This window comes from Alosa sapidissima, chromosome 21, assembly GCF_018492685.1.
Source record: "Alosa sapidissima isolate fAloSap1 chromosome 21, fAloSap1.pri, whole genome shotgun sequence".
Lineage (NCBI taxonomy): Eukaryota > Metazoa > Chordata > Actinopteri > Clupeiformes > Clupeidae > Alosa > Alosa sapidissima.
In genome coordinates, this window is record NC_055977.1 from 28378615 (window position 1) to 28393123 (window position 14509).

The 14509-nt window shown below is 44.5% G+C and overlaps 1 protein-coding gene across 4 annotated transcripts in view; it reads left to right on the forward strand.

The window, feature by feature from the left end:
- epb41a (erythrocyte membrane protein band 4.1a) overlaps positions 1–13488 on the forward strand; it is a 79410-nt gene extending 65922 nt beyond the window's left edge. For 2 of the 4 annotated variants that reach the window (XM_042076519.1, XM_042076520.1), the window contains 5 exons: positions 561–689; positions 1477–1581; positions 5116–5199; positions 5667–5761; positions 10942–13488. In XM_042076519.1, coding sequence (XP_041932453.1) covers positions 561–689; positions 1477–1581; positions 5116–5199; positions 5667–5761; positions 10942–10975 — 447 coding nt within the window. In that variant the 3' untranslated portion in view covers positions 10976–13488. Of the gene's footprint in view, positions 1–560; positions 690–1476; positions 1582–5115; positions 5200–5666; positions 5775–10941 lie in introns of all 4 variants that reach the window. The other 2 variants (XM_042076521.1, XM_042076522.1) reach the window with 2 other exon arrangements.
- Positions 13489–14509: the final 1021 nt, after the last annotated feature.

The following is a 14509-nucleotide window of genomic DNA, read 5'->3' on the forward strand; positions in this document are numbered from 1 at the left end:
AGTCACTCATGTTGTTGTTTGGACATAGTTTGTACATTGGTCATTTTTGGGGTTAGTAAATTACCTTTTCTACCTTTGCTATGGGGTAAAGATTTATTTTTATGTTTATTTTTCAAAACCTTTCAAGTGTTTACCTAGTGGAGAGAGGGAGGGAGAGAGGGAGGGAGGGACTGAAGGAGAGAAAAGTAACCGCACACAACTGGCATCCATTTCCTTGCCACTCTCTTAAACGAAATGGGAATAATGAAAGGAGAGTGCTTTATTGCAGAAGGTTTTATGGAGTAAGTATTCCCTTATGTCTGTAAGTCTTTGCCAAAATATTAAAGCCATTTATGAGAGCTCAGCATTGTTTTTCACCTATAGCATATCTCACTGATTGCTTGCCTTAAGTACCCCTCGGAAAGGTTTATGATAATATTGTTAAGTTAGCCATCAGGAGGGATGTGATCAGTGACCTCCTGGCTCTGACGTAAGACACAGGTGGGTGGAGAGGGTGGGGGACTACAAAAGTAAAACAAGATGGCTCCTCTCACTTAGCTTTCCTGACTCCTCTCTCGCAGTCCCCTGTGGTGAAGACTCAGACAATCACCATCTCTGATGTCACCAACTCCCTCTGCAGGGAGGTGGCCACCAAAGAGGTCCCCATCGTGCATACTGAAACTAAGACCATTACATACGAAGCTGCGCAGGTGAGGGGCATGCTGGGAATTGTAGTCGTATTTACTGATAAGGAATCTGGTCTTAGTCGATGGTAGATTCTAGTTTCATGGGACCAAGAGTAACTTAAGTATTACATGACTTAAGAACACAGTCTGGAGACAACTCATTGAAATTGTGGACCTGAAGCACTCAAGAAGCAAACGCAACAAGGCTACACCTTTAGGGTTTTCCAAGAGTTTAGAACCCAACCTTTCAAATTTCCATCTTCCTTTCAATCCTCCTTTGAGACCACCTTCCGAAGAAGGCATTTGGGTCATTTCAGAAAATCCAAATGTTGTTCATGCCGTCATTGTTTCCACAGGTTCTAAGTCCACATTTTTCTGTGGTTCTCTCCAGATGTATTCCTCTGATGATTGTGATGACAATGTCTTGACAACTGTGAAAATGAACAGCTGTCAAAACCTGGCATTCAATTGTAAAACCACTTACACAACAACTTTTTGCCATTTTCAGTTATTCTGTTCAGGAAAGGACAGACTAATTTTGACAGCTGTTAATTTTCAACAGGTTGTCTTACGATGCGACTGTGCTATGTGACTTACAGTTATTAACTGACCCGATTAGGGTCAGATCTCGTCAAAAGTCAGTCTCGTCATGCTGGTTTCTGTAGCATGGAGGCAGTTCCCGTTAATATCCGAAATATCGATTGAGCTCTGAGTGGAGGACTGTGGGAAATGTAGTGTATTTGACCTTTTGACCTCCAATTGGCTCCTTGTTGCTGATTACACTGCATTCCATTTCACTCCCCTCTTGAAGTCAACAACAGATGCGGTGGCAGAGAGGGATTCTGGGATGCTTTTGAGTGCGCAAACCATCACCTCGGAGACCATCAGCACCACTACCACCACCCAGATCACCAAGGTGAGCCCCACCCGTCAGACAACCACACCCAGGCCCAACTCGGTTCAGCTCAGGTTCCTTCTTCATATACAGAGCCATTAGCATGCCCCATGTAGTCACTAGCGGTGGCACGGTTCATGTAAAAAATCTGAACCATTCGGTTCGGGGCATGTGTGTATCGTACGGTGTGACTTCAGACAGTTTTTTCCCCTTTCGCGTGAGGAGGTGTAGAGTGCTGCGGGTCACGTATAGAAATGGTAAGTGGGAGAGATAACGAAGGCAGCCCAGAGTTGGAGGATGTGCCAGTGTCACATAAGTCTGGTGTGTGGGTACATTTTGGATTTAATTTGACCTATGATGACAGCGGAAAGAAAACGGTAGATAGAATTGCGACTGTGTGCAAGCAGCTTACATATATTGGGCCTCATTCACCAAAAAGATTCACCAAACACGCCACCCAATGTCAGTAGTAATATATGTTCTTACCTTAACTTTCACGAGTTGAGTCATACCTCTCCCATGTCGGTACGTGCACTCAAACGCTCTGGTGCGCGGCGCGACTGTGTTAGCATGTTGCTATGCTAGCGGGCTCAGACGTAGCCAGACGTAGAAGTAATCAAAAACATCCACGTTTTCCCGACTTAAATACAGTTGCACGAGTAGTTGATAAAAATGTCTACGGTCACACAACATGAAACATGACGATTATCCAAGCGAATAAACAGGAGAACTACAATGTGTGGCGCAATGGCACTGGGAGTACTTTGACCTAGCGTAGTAATATCAATTAACACCTAATTGTAGATCCTATCCACCACAGAGTTTAGAATCCATGCTTGATCGACCCCTCAGCCTCCCCCTCCCCTCTGAGCGAGAGAGAGGCACACACACTAGAGATGCACTGATGGGCTATTATTTCAACCATAACTGCATAGCAAAACTTATCATCCATCAGCTATCCATCAGCACCAAAGTTTTTTGACCAATTTTCAAAACCGCACCCACCCACCATCCGCTGGTTGTTTTAATGTAGGCTATATGGGTGATGCAGCGCTGCTGATGTGAGGCTAGAAAGCCCTTGCCTGTTCTAGAAAGACTGATCCAATGCAGCAAATATATTAAAAGGCTAAAGTCGTACATTGGCTATGTTGTAGCCTATCCCCAGTCTCTGTCTCGCAAAACAGTCTCCAAAGAAAATGTTGACTATTCTGCCAGCTTGTGACAATATATCGTCCAAATTGCTTGATTGCATTGCATTCTCCACATTTTTAGCTAAATTTTCATGTACCACATCAGCATTTTTGTTCAGTGAATCTTTTGTAAATTGCTTTACGATAGCGTCGGGCCCTTGTCAGCAGCCTTCGGCTTGCCTCTTGCCACTATTCACTCCTTGTCTTCCGATGTCATTTCTGATTCATCTACAGATGTTTACACACATTCACCTCCCTAAATAGAACCAACTTCACGTTGACTTCAACCTGTGTTATATCCTAGATGAGACTGCCTGGGTTATTTTGTTTCGATATTAGCCTATATATAAAACACATAGTAATTGTAGCCTACCATTCAGGGAATAGGCATTTAAAAGAGAGACAGAGAGTGATATGACTCAGAAATGACGATGGCAGTGCGAGACACTCAAGAGCACTCTTACGCACATTTGAGAACTGACTTGCTTGTGCAAAATCAATGGTTATTGCATTTTCATCATATCTGCAGGTGCAAAATATAATATAATTTAAATAACAACTATATATTTTGTCATTTATGATATTTTTGAATAAAATATTATAATTATTAAATAAGTAAATTCCACTATTTTACAAAACATTAAGGTATTTTGAAATAAATAAACAACAAATAACACTTTTTCACTTGTTATACTAACTACTAAATATAAAGACTATTTACTGTTCAATTCCTGCAGCAGTGCTTACACTTCGAAGTATGTGTCATATACAGTGATCAAATTGTCTTGCTCATGTAGTGTATAATATACGGTAGAAATGAAAGGTGGTGTCTCAGCCTCAATTTCTGTGCACACAGCCCTGCAGTATCATGCCCTTTTATGAGGATTGACAGGGCGTTTACCTACGCTAATTAAGAACAATTTGCACACCCCGTCAACTGCAGTTTTGTTCTTATCATGAAGAAATGGTATTCATCATGATAAGAACCAAACTGCAAACAATTCTGAGGTTTAAGAACACCTTTGTGAATCTGCTTAAGAGTTTTCGTAGGACCTTCTTAAGAACACAGTTGAGAAAATTCTTAGGAAGATATTGGTGAATGAGGCCCATTGTTTCTGAAGTTCATTTGCTGAACCCTCATGGCACTTCAGCAACCTAGGCTGTGCGGTCGCAGCCCCTTACTCGCAGTTTCCCAAATATTAACAAAGGAGCCCTCACAAAAACTCTCATGTGTGCATGGGAGACGTGTAGTAGACAAATAATAATTAATTTTACTGTAAGGTAATAACTCCAGATCTCAAAAGCCCTCGAAAATAAAATATATTAAAATGAGTGTCCTCACATGAAAGATCTAACGTTCAGTTTCAGTGAGTAAATAGAGAGAAACTAGAGGAGCGTTCAAAATAGGCAGGCAGGAGAGAAAACGGGCATTTAAAGGGCTGGTCATATGCGGTAGCCTAGAAGCTATCATATATACTGTAGCTTGGGTAGGCTACGCTACTGTATGTGTAGACATAAAATATTCTGTAACATTTCAGTCAATCTTTGTGTGCTAAAAAAGAACAGGTTCCTGTAGATGGCAATAACACATTCTACTTTTTTGCCAATCAAATGAAAAGCATGTTGAAATCATCAATGTCTTCACTCTTGCTGTATCAAAATCTCACCTTTCCTCAGAGATGGTCTCAATGATGGGCTTAAAGTCAAGTCAAATTCTTTCAGTTTGAGCATGGTTACAAGATATAACTATTATAATAGTGTAGCCTGAATGGTGGATAATTAAGCTATAGATCATATGTTGAAGTATGATGTTTCTGAAGTGTTAAAGAAAAGAAAAGAAAAGAAGAGAAAGAAAGAAAACAAGAACCGTACAGAGCCGAAAACCGTGACCCTAAAACCGGGATACGAGCCGAGTTTGGAAACGGAAAAATACCCGTCTACGTGTGGACATGGCTACGTGTGGACATGGCTACGTGTGGACATGGCCTAAATCAAGTTTTTGGAATTGATCCATGAAGTGCCACGTTAAAGCCCCTTAGCAGCTGCAAGCATCCTATCACACATCTGCAGACCACATGTTTCCATAACGAGGCCTCTCTTATTAAGACAGACGAATGGCAGCACTGTTAACAGCTTGTTAGTTCAAAACCTCATTGTACCAATGAAAAGGACATGCTGTACCACCAGATTTGGCACTGTGGTGGCAAAGAAATCACAACGTATACGATTCGCCCTTTTGGGCTGTTTATGCTTCTATTGTTTTCCCCCCACTTCTATTTGACTTCCTTTCCTGTCCTCCTCTTCTCCTCAATCTTTCTTTTCTGTCTTTCCCTGTATATCTGTCCGTTCTGTTTCACACTTCAAGCAGACTGTGAAGGGAGGGATTTCGGAGACCCGCATTGAGAAGCGGATTGTCATCACCGGAGACACAGAGATTGACCACGATAAGGTACAGCACCGGACTGGCAAAACTCTAAAAGTTGGGGAGTGTGTGATTTGAAGCTGCTAGCAGGCCACAGTCTTCTACAGGCTGAGGCTGTGTGTGCGCTGAAGATTTGATAGGGCAGCTGAACTAGCTGAACTTGTCACCTTTATCATAACATGAGTGGCTGTGGAGTCATAGAGCTCGGCTGATTTAGTGGAGCACTGAGGACATATGCTTCCACTGGACAGGACAGTTTGTTCTGGAGCGCAACAACTCCACACAGTGTTTTCTTCTGTAACAGCATTTATCTATTATTATTATTATTATTATTATTATTATTACAGTATTATTGTACAACCTACGCAAATACTATTACCGCAGAATAATTTTAATAATTTTAAATCTTACGTCTTTCTCTCTGCCTGTGTCCCCTTCTCTCTCTCCCCCTCTCCCTCTCTCTCTCTCTCTCTCTCCCCCCCTCTCTCTCTCAGGCTCTGGCCCGGGCCATAAAGGAGGCAAAGGAGCAGCACCCTGACATGGCCGTGACCAAAGTGGTGGTGCATCAGGAGACAGAGATCACCCCTGAGTAAGAGCATCAGGTTAGACACTGTGCGTGTGTTTGTTTGTGCATGTGTGTGAGTACCTGTTTGTATGTGTTCATATACAGTATATGTATATTGTATAGGCATGTGTGTGTGTGTGTGATATTGGTTTTAGTGTGTCTTATTTGCCCTCATCATCATTCATCTTCTCTCCCTCTTTATCCCTTCTGTTTAGATATTCACTCTCTCTCTCTCTCTCTCTCTCTTTTGTCTAGATATTCCCTCTCTCTCGCTCTCTCTTCTGTCTAAATATTCTCTCTCTCTTCTGTCTAGATGTTCGCTCTCTCCATCTCTCTGCCCTTGTCATGCATTCCCAGCCTCACACATACAGTACTTTCAGTTCATCCTTTTCTTTCCTCTCTTTCTTTTTCCCACTCCTCCTTTCTCTCATCCTCTCGTTCACCCCCCTCTGTGGGTGTCTCCCTTTCTTTCCCTCTTTCTTGCCTCTATTCACTCGTTCTCTATCTCTGCCCACTTCTCTTTCTCTCTTTCCCCCACGGACGCGAGAGATTATTTGTCTTACACGGTGCTAGACACTACCTGACCCCCATGACTGCCCGCCCGAGCAGATCACTGACTAATCCCCCATGAGGCCGCTGTGCTATTCCCACCAGACCGCCTGGCAGCAGCTCCTGAAAGCCTTAGACCCTGTGTGTGTGTGTGTGTGTGTGTGTGTGTGTGTGTGTGTGTGGTGTGTGTGAATGTGTTAGGACTATACTCTACGGGACTCTATGTAAGAGCTATAGACAGTGCAAGTTTACGTTAAACCTATAGACAATAAAAGTTTGTGTTAGAACTATAATATTCCCTGGGAATCTGTGTTAGAACTATACCCAATGAGTGTCTATGTGAGAGCTATACTATAAAAGTGTCTGTGTTATATTCTATAAGAGTTTATGTGTTAAAGCTATAGCATAAAAAGCCCTATAAATGCCCTATAAGTAAGGGATAATGTATAGAACGCCGGTCATTACTGGGAAAATAAGTCCCGACAGGGCGAACCGGACCCCGACGCGCAGCGGAGGGGTCTTGTTCCGCCCTGAAGGGACTTATTTTCACAGTAATGACCGGCGTTCTATACATTATCCCGCTTATTATACGGCTACTTGCCAAAAACGAAATAATAAACTCCCCACGATATGACTTTAGCCTACATAACCTAGCCTATTTGTTACCGTTCATCGTGGCATTTGCTGAGAAACAAATAGTTCGCAACACACGCTGCTGAACTTGAATCGAACATTCTTTAGAACACAGCTGATCAACCGTCTGCCTTCACGTTTGAATGAAGTTCCAGTCCTTCCGTAGTGATATGAAAGACATTAATCAGAAGCACAAACCCCGTTGCCATTGACAGCGATCATTAAATGCTTTGCCGGTGATTTATGTAGATTTAACATAGGCCCGAACGTTGGGAAGGCCCATTCATGTGAATGGAACGTTCTGCAGCACTCTGAAGAGCCGTGTAATAAAGCCCTATAAATGAGTGTGTATTTTATGACCTATAAACCTATTTAGTGTCCCACTCTGGCAGGGAAGGTATAGCCTATAGTGCTGTGGGCACTCTGGCAGGGAAGGTATAGCCTATAGTGCTGTGGACACTCTAGCAGGAAAGGTATATACTATAGTGCTGTGGGCACTCTGGCAGGGAAGGTATATACTATAGTGCTGTGGGCACTCTGGCAGGGAAGGTATAGCCTATAGTGCTGTGGACACTCTAGCAGGAAAGGTGAAGCCATAAGGGTTGATGATGTTCCTCAGAGCCAGCTACATCTGTGTAGACCATTCAAATGGACTGCTCTCAGAGGGCAGTGTCTGGACCTTCTATTTGGTTTGTTTGTTTCTATTTGGGAGAGTGTGAGGTTCTGTGGCATTCCTGTAGTCAGAGAGAGAGAGAGAGAGTGAGAGGGGGAGAGAGAGGGAGTGTGAGATAGAGAGAGAGTCTGCCTGCCTCCAGCCTGTTGTCTTCTTGGTTTAAATTTACCGTTAACATCTATTCAGTTGACAGATGCTCTTACCCAAAGTGACTTAGAAGTAAGGTACAGTAAATAACAACCCAAGCAACGCTGTATTAAGGAGAAGCCATAAGTCAAATGCGCCAGTACTCAGTTCATCAGTTTCAAAGATTCGTTTCATCAATCTTAGCCTGATGTAAGGGCCACTGGATGAGCAGTGGACAGATGTGTAAGTGTCCAGGAAGTGGAAAGGGACGAGGAAGTAGGAAAGTCCAAGCCTGGCTATGTGAAGAGCAATGAGACATTTTCATTTTATATAGTCATGGCACTATATAATTATTTATAAATATTGAATTGAATTGAATGTTTTGAGGGGGAAGGGTTTTACAGCTCAGTTTTAGCTTGCGTTTAAAAGCCTGTCTGCATTTCCGCCTCCTCTCCCTCTCCTCTCCTCTCCTCCTCTCCTCTCCTCCTCTCCTCTCCTCCTCTCCCTCGTCTCCTCTCTCGCCACAGACACGCCACCACACACATCAGACGCTCCCACATTAAACACGCTCTTGATGTGCAGCTTCACTAATTAGTATTAGAGAAGTGTTTTTTTTTTTTTTTTTAAAGTAGGCTGCCACAGTGCTGAGATATCTAGAGCGTGATGGCATCCTCTCTTCTCCTCTTCTCATCATCCTCTCCTCCTCTTCTCCTCTCCTGTCTTCTCCTCTCTTCTTCTCATCTTCTCTACTCTCTCTCCCTCTCCTCCTCTCCTCTCCTCTCGTCTCCTCCTCTCCTCTCCTCCCCCTTTGTGCTGGGTACATAGTGGCAGCAGCCATTGAGGAACAGGCCTCCTGTGCACAACAAGCAGGATCTAAGTGGCCCGGAAGACTAAACAGCGTAATGTAAACAACATGGTGGCACTTCCTCATTAACGGAGGAGAGAGATTTACAAGAGTCACCGGGGAGCGGGGGGTTGGTAGGGAGGCGGGGAGATTGTGTGTGTGTGTGTGTGTGTGTGTGTGTGTGTTGGTGGAGGGGCTAGTATGAGGCCTTGAGCCAGGCACTGCTGGAGGTTCCCAGTAGGTTGTACTGGACACACTGGTGTGTGTGTGTGAGAAAGAAAGAGAGAGAGAGAGTGTGAGTGAGTGAGTGAATGAAATAGAGAAAGAGAGAGTAATGTGAGAGAGTAATGCGTGCATAAGAGACAGAGTGTGTGTGTGTACGAAGACAGACGTTAGCCTACCCTAGTTAAATAAAGCATGAATAAAGAAACATAAGAACATAAGAGTTGGCATGTTATAACAGCATTCTGATGCCACACCAGGACGCCTTCCTCTAACAGCCTCCGGAAACCAGCCAGGCAGCTCTGGCATGGGCCTGGCCCAGCACTGGCCCACAGGCGGTCCGGGCTGAGTCAGTATTTGAGAGGCTGTTTGGACGACCTGCTTCTTCTCCGACCCCCCTCTGTGCTCTCTCTCTCTCCCTCTCTCTCTCTTCCTCTCTGACTCAGTGTGGGTACTGCATGGGCTGTTAGCTGTTAATCCAGTTAGCTTTGGTGGCAAAGGCGAGAGAGAGAAAGAGAGAGAAGTTGCAGAAAGGAGATGAGAAGAGAGGAAGACGAGATGAGAAAGGAGCAGAAAATAGAGAGAGGAACAGAGAGAAGAGAGAGAAGAGGAAAGAGAGAACAGGAGAGGAGAGAGGGAAGGAAAAAGAAGGCAAGAGAAAGGAAAGAGAGAGGAGAGGAGGGCAAGGGGAGCCTGTGGAGGCTCAGTGAGCCATGTGGCTTTAATTGTGGCCATGTTTGTGCAAGGCTCCGTGTGGGCCTGGTGCTGTTTAGCCAGCTGCCAGGGTGGTATGTATACACAGCCCAGACACACACACACACACATAGCTCCACATACACATACACACACATATGTACACTCACATCCATACGCATCCATACACACATGCATACACACACACACACACACACACACACACACACACACACACACACACACACACACACACACAACAAACACATAACTGCACGCATAGATTCACACACACACACACACACACACAAACACACACACACACACATACATACACACACACACACATATCCATTCACATATATACACATATGGTGATACACACATGCCTACGCACATGCACACAGGCTAGTTCCACTAGATGGATGATAAGTTCCTTCTCTTGTTTCTCTTTTCTCTCCCTCGTTCCTTCTCACTGTTCCTCCATTTAATCTTCTGTTCTCTTTACTTTGGCAGTCTGTTTGCACCAGGACTTTGAATGCATAAAACAGACCCTTTTCCACATAACCACCCACCAAACACACACACACACACACACACACACACACATACTCAGTCATCACCTTCATACACCACAGACACACACACGCACAGAGAGAGACAGACAGACACACGCACTCAGTCATCACTTTCATACACCACAGACACACACACACACACATACTCCCCCTCTTTGTCCACTTTCACTGGCGGTTGTACACATTCTTAAAACAAATGTGTTGAAAACAACACAACTTGAGTTGTTTTTAACATATCTTTGTGTCCAGATTTAAATGTGTTGAAAATAACACAACTTGAGTTGAAAACAACACAACTTTTGTTGTTTTTTAACACATCTCTGTGTCCAGATAGGGACAACAGATTTGTTTTAAGAGTGTACAGTATGTGCTGTTCTCTCCATTTCTCTTCTCTTTACTTTTTTACTCTCCTCATCTCTCCTCTCCCCAACTCTCTATTCTGTCATCTATTTTCTCCTCTCTCCTCTCCTCATCTCTCCCCCCCCACACCTCTCCATTCTGTCATCTATTCTCTCTTCTCCTCTCTTATCTCCTCTCCTCATCTCTCCTCTCCTCCCCTCAACTCTCCATTTTGTCATCTTCTCTCCCTTCTCTTCTCTCTTCTCATCTCTCCTCCCCTTACCTCTCCATTTCTCTCTCCTCTTTTCTCATCTTTTTATGCCTCTCCCTTTCTCCTCTCCTCTTCTCTCCTCTCCTCTCCTCTCTCCACCTCTCCTCTCCTCTCCTCTCATCTCCTCTCTCGTCTGATGCCTCCATGGGTGTTTGGTGCAGTGCTGTCCACCCCCGGTGTCTGTGTCACCGCAGCGTGCCAAAACTATTCTTATTTTATGATGCTGCCGCCGATACTCTCCAGCCTTTCTCACCTCGCTGTTCACTCTTCATACAGGGAGCCGGCTGACGACAACCCAGAGGGATCGTGAATACCAAGCCAACACACACACTCGCTCTCACACACACACACACACACACACACACACACACACACACACACACACACTGCCTTCCCTTGGCTTTTACCCCTCTCCCTCACTGATGCTATCACTCCCTTACACTTGGTTACCTCAGAGAGACTCTTCATCTCACGCCCCTGACCACTACCCCACCCTTCTTACCACCCCCCTCCCACACACACACACACACACACACACACAAACACACACACACACATTCTCAAACACACACACACTTACACATACGCATAGTAAGTCACCACCATCTTAACCTCCATCCACCTGCACTGCCATGGATAGCCAACAACCAACCCACTGACTACTCACCACCTCCCTGACCTCCGGCCTGACCATCCCAGTCTGCTGCTGAGGACAGAGATCCCCTTTCATCCCGGAGGCCGAGGACCTAACCTAGCTTCCTTGGGACTGCAGCCAAACCATGCAACACCCTCATCACCACCCCCTCAATCCCCCCATGACCTTTGACCCCCGGTCAAAGCAACAGTGGCCAGACCCCCAGTATCCCACAATCCCTCTCTCCTCTCCTCTCCTGAACCTCAGCAGACTGACTGCAGACGAATCCCAGATGTCTCCTTGCCAACCTGAGCTGAAGATTCTTTTCTCAATGACAAAAAAAAGGAAAATATTTTTGGATATTTGTTTCATTTAAAAGAAAAATGATAACATTTATATGAGGGAATTTTACAATGAGGTTTCAAATGGGTTTTGTGCAACTTGATGCCATGATAAAATGATGGACTTTTGAGGAAACTTTACTTTTTTCTCTATCGAAAAAGACTACCTTTTTTGCATGGCTTTGACGACCAATAGCCAACAGCATTCAGCTATGCTCAGAGGTCTGGTGAACGAGGGCAAAGGATTCTGGGTATTCAATGTCTTTTTATTCTTTTGAAGGTGCAAGGTTTCATAAATCCAAATGTATTTGTTCCATTTTATTGATGACAAAAGTGTAATTTTTGAATTTAATTTAATTTAACTTTAATGTCCTTCTCTATGTGAATGATTATGTCTGTTCGATGGTTTTTGTTGCATAAAAAATGATATGTATTACAGTCAAACATCGGGAGACACAGTACAGTTTTTTTCTCATGTTTTAATTGTATGGCTTATTTTGTTGATGATTCATAGATTTTACGATTTTAGTTGTTGCTGTCGTTGTCCTTGTCATGATGATTCTTGGGTGGGGGGCCGTTCAGAGCCATTTCTCTCTTGGGTTTAGGGGTGCAGTGTAGTGAAACTACATTCTATTTTATTTCTACCGTATTTATTTACAATTTTGTCATTTTTGTGTGTGTACTCAGTATCATAGTTAACCTGCTTTAAAAAATGCAGATATGTATACGTAGTCAGATTTTTTTTTTTTTTTTTTTTTTTTTATTTTTTTTTAATTAGATGCAACACAACATTCCAGACACCAGCTACAGGCATTATTTGTGTTCATATTTTCTTTGTTTGTTTTAATCATGAAACAATTGCACTGGCAACTTTTCTGCTGTGCAGTCATTTTCAGTGTATTTCTACTTTTCTACCAGAGGGGGCAATGTGCACTCATACACACAAGCAAGGGGACCTGCAGTGCCCACAGATACACCACACTCTGAAAACCCATGCAGATCTGTTAAGGTTCATCCAGATAGGCAGAGGTCATTAACATGAAAGAAATAGCTATTTTAATAATTAATGTGTATCCACCAATCATTATGTCTCATCAAACATGCAACAGTTAATTGATTTTAATTACTCTTCAGTTCCTTTCCACGTGTTATCTGACTCAGGAACAGGCAGTGGCATTATTTCTGCACCAAAGTCAGGGTAGGATCTCTTCCGAGATCAGTCTTACGGTCGGGGATTGATGTCACAGATTTTGATCGTCCCATTTTGACCTCTGACCTTTGTCAACTAAAAGTGCTGTCAGTGAAGCCTTAGGGGGAGACAGCCAGTAAAGTGTCACGTGATTGGCCAGCCCAGCATCTTCTCTCAGTTTGAGCATGTGTGTGTGTTTGTGTGAGTGCACACTGTCCCCTCCAACCAGCTCCATACTCAGCCAAGAACACCCCACCACCCCCCTGCGCATTAACACTTTGTACATTTCTATTTGAAGAGGGGAAAAACTACAAATCAACAAAACAATACAGACAGAGCCAACAGGAAACAAGAAACCTGCTTTTATAGTGCAAATAGTATTCTGTACAGAAAACCAAAGTGTTGTAGGCCTCCCATTGTGTTTGTTTGCACCAACCCCCCTCCCCTCCCCTCCTTGTGTTCCTGCATTGGTTTGGGTGGAGGAGAGCAGAGGATCGCTGAGGGGTGAGGGGGGATTGTGAGGTCACTTCCTGTCTCTCAGGGTGAGACCTCCGGAACCCCTCTGCTTTTCTCGCCATCGCTGCGAAAGAAAAGAAATGTATAAAGCAAACAGAAAACTGAAAGAGCACCATGCACTGAATAAACACATTTTAGTCACATATGGTTTCCTCGCTGTCTTTGTGACTGGAGCCATCTGCTCTGCTAGGAAGCTGACTTTCCTTCCGTCTGTCTGTCTTACCTCCTCTTCTCTCTTTCTTTCTGTTTTTTCTATTCTATTCTGTCCCTGTTTGTACCTATATGGGTGTCTGTCTTCTTTTTTTCTTTCTCTTTGCAAAGGACATTTCTCTCTCTAAAGGATGCCCTGCTGGCAGTAGTCTGCCACTTTGCCCCACACACATACACAATGCCCCTCCTTAAGGTGTGTGTGTGTGTGTCTGCATGTGCTTTTGTGTGTGTGTTTTTGCTTTTGTGTGTGTGAGCAGGTCTGCGCATTTGTGTGTGTGTACATGCCCGCAAGTGTGTGTGTGTGTGTGTGTGTGTGTGCAGGTGCCAGGTGATGGAGCAGATGCCAGGGGAGTGTGAGGCATCCCTGGCATGGGGCCACCGACAGGAGCCCATCTCTGAAGAGCGGAGGCACCAGGGCAGAGTGGAGGGAACACAGGTGCTGTGAGGGGTGAAGAGACACAGAGGAGGAGGAGGAAGGGGGGGTTAGGAGACGGTGAGAGATGGGAAAAGAGCGAAGGGAGAGAGCAGACACCCCACCCAGCCCTGAACCCAGGTATCTGGGGTACTAAACTAGTCTTGCAGCTTGACCGCAATGCCAAAGAGCCAGGCTTGTTTGTATGGCGGTCAGAGCACATACTCAACCATAGTCACGGCACTGCATCACACTGCCCTCTCCTTTGAGAAGCGTGCTTAGGTGCATCACACTGCCCTCTCCTTTGAGAAGCGTGCCTAGGTGCATCACACTGCCCTCTCCTTTGAGAAGCGTCCCTACTGTAGGTGCATCACACTGCCCTCTCCTTTGAGAAGCGTGCCTAGGTGCATCACACTGCCCTCTCCTTTGAGAAGCGTCCCTACTGTAGGTGCATCACACTGCCCTCTCCTTTGAGAAGCGTCCCTACTGTAGGTGCATCACACTGCCCTCTCCTTTGAGAAGCGTGCCTAGGTGCATCACAC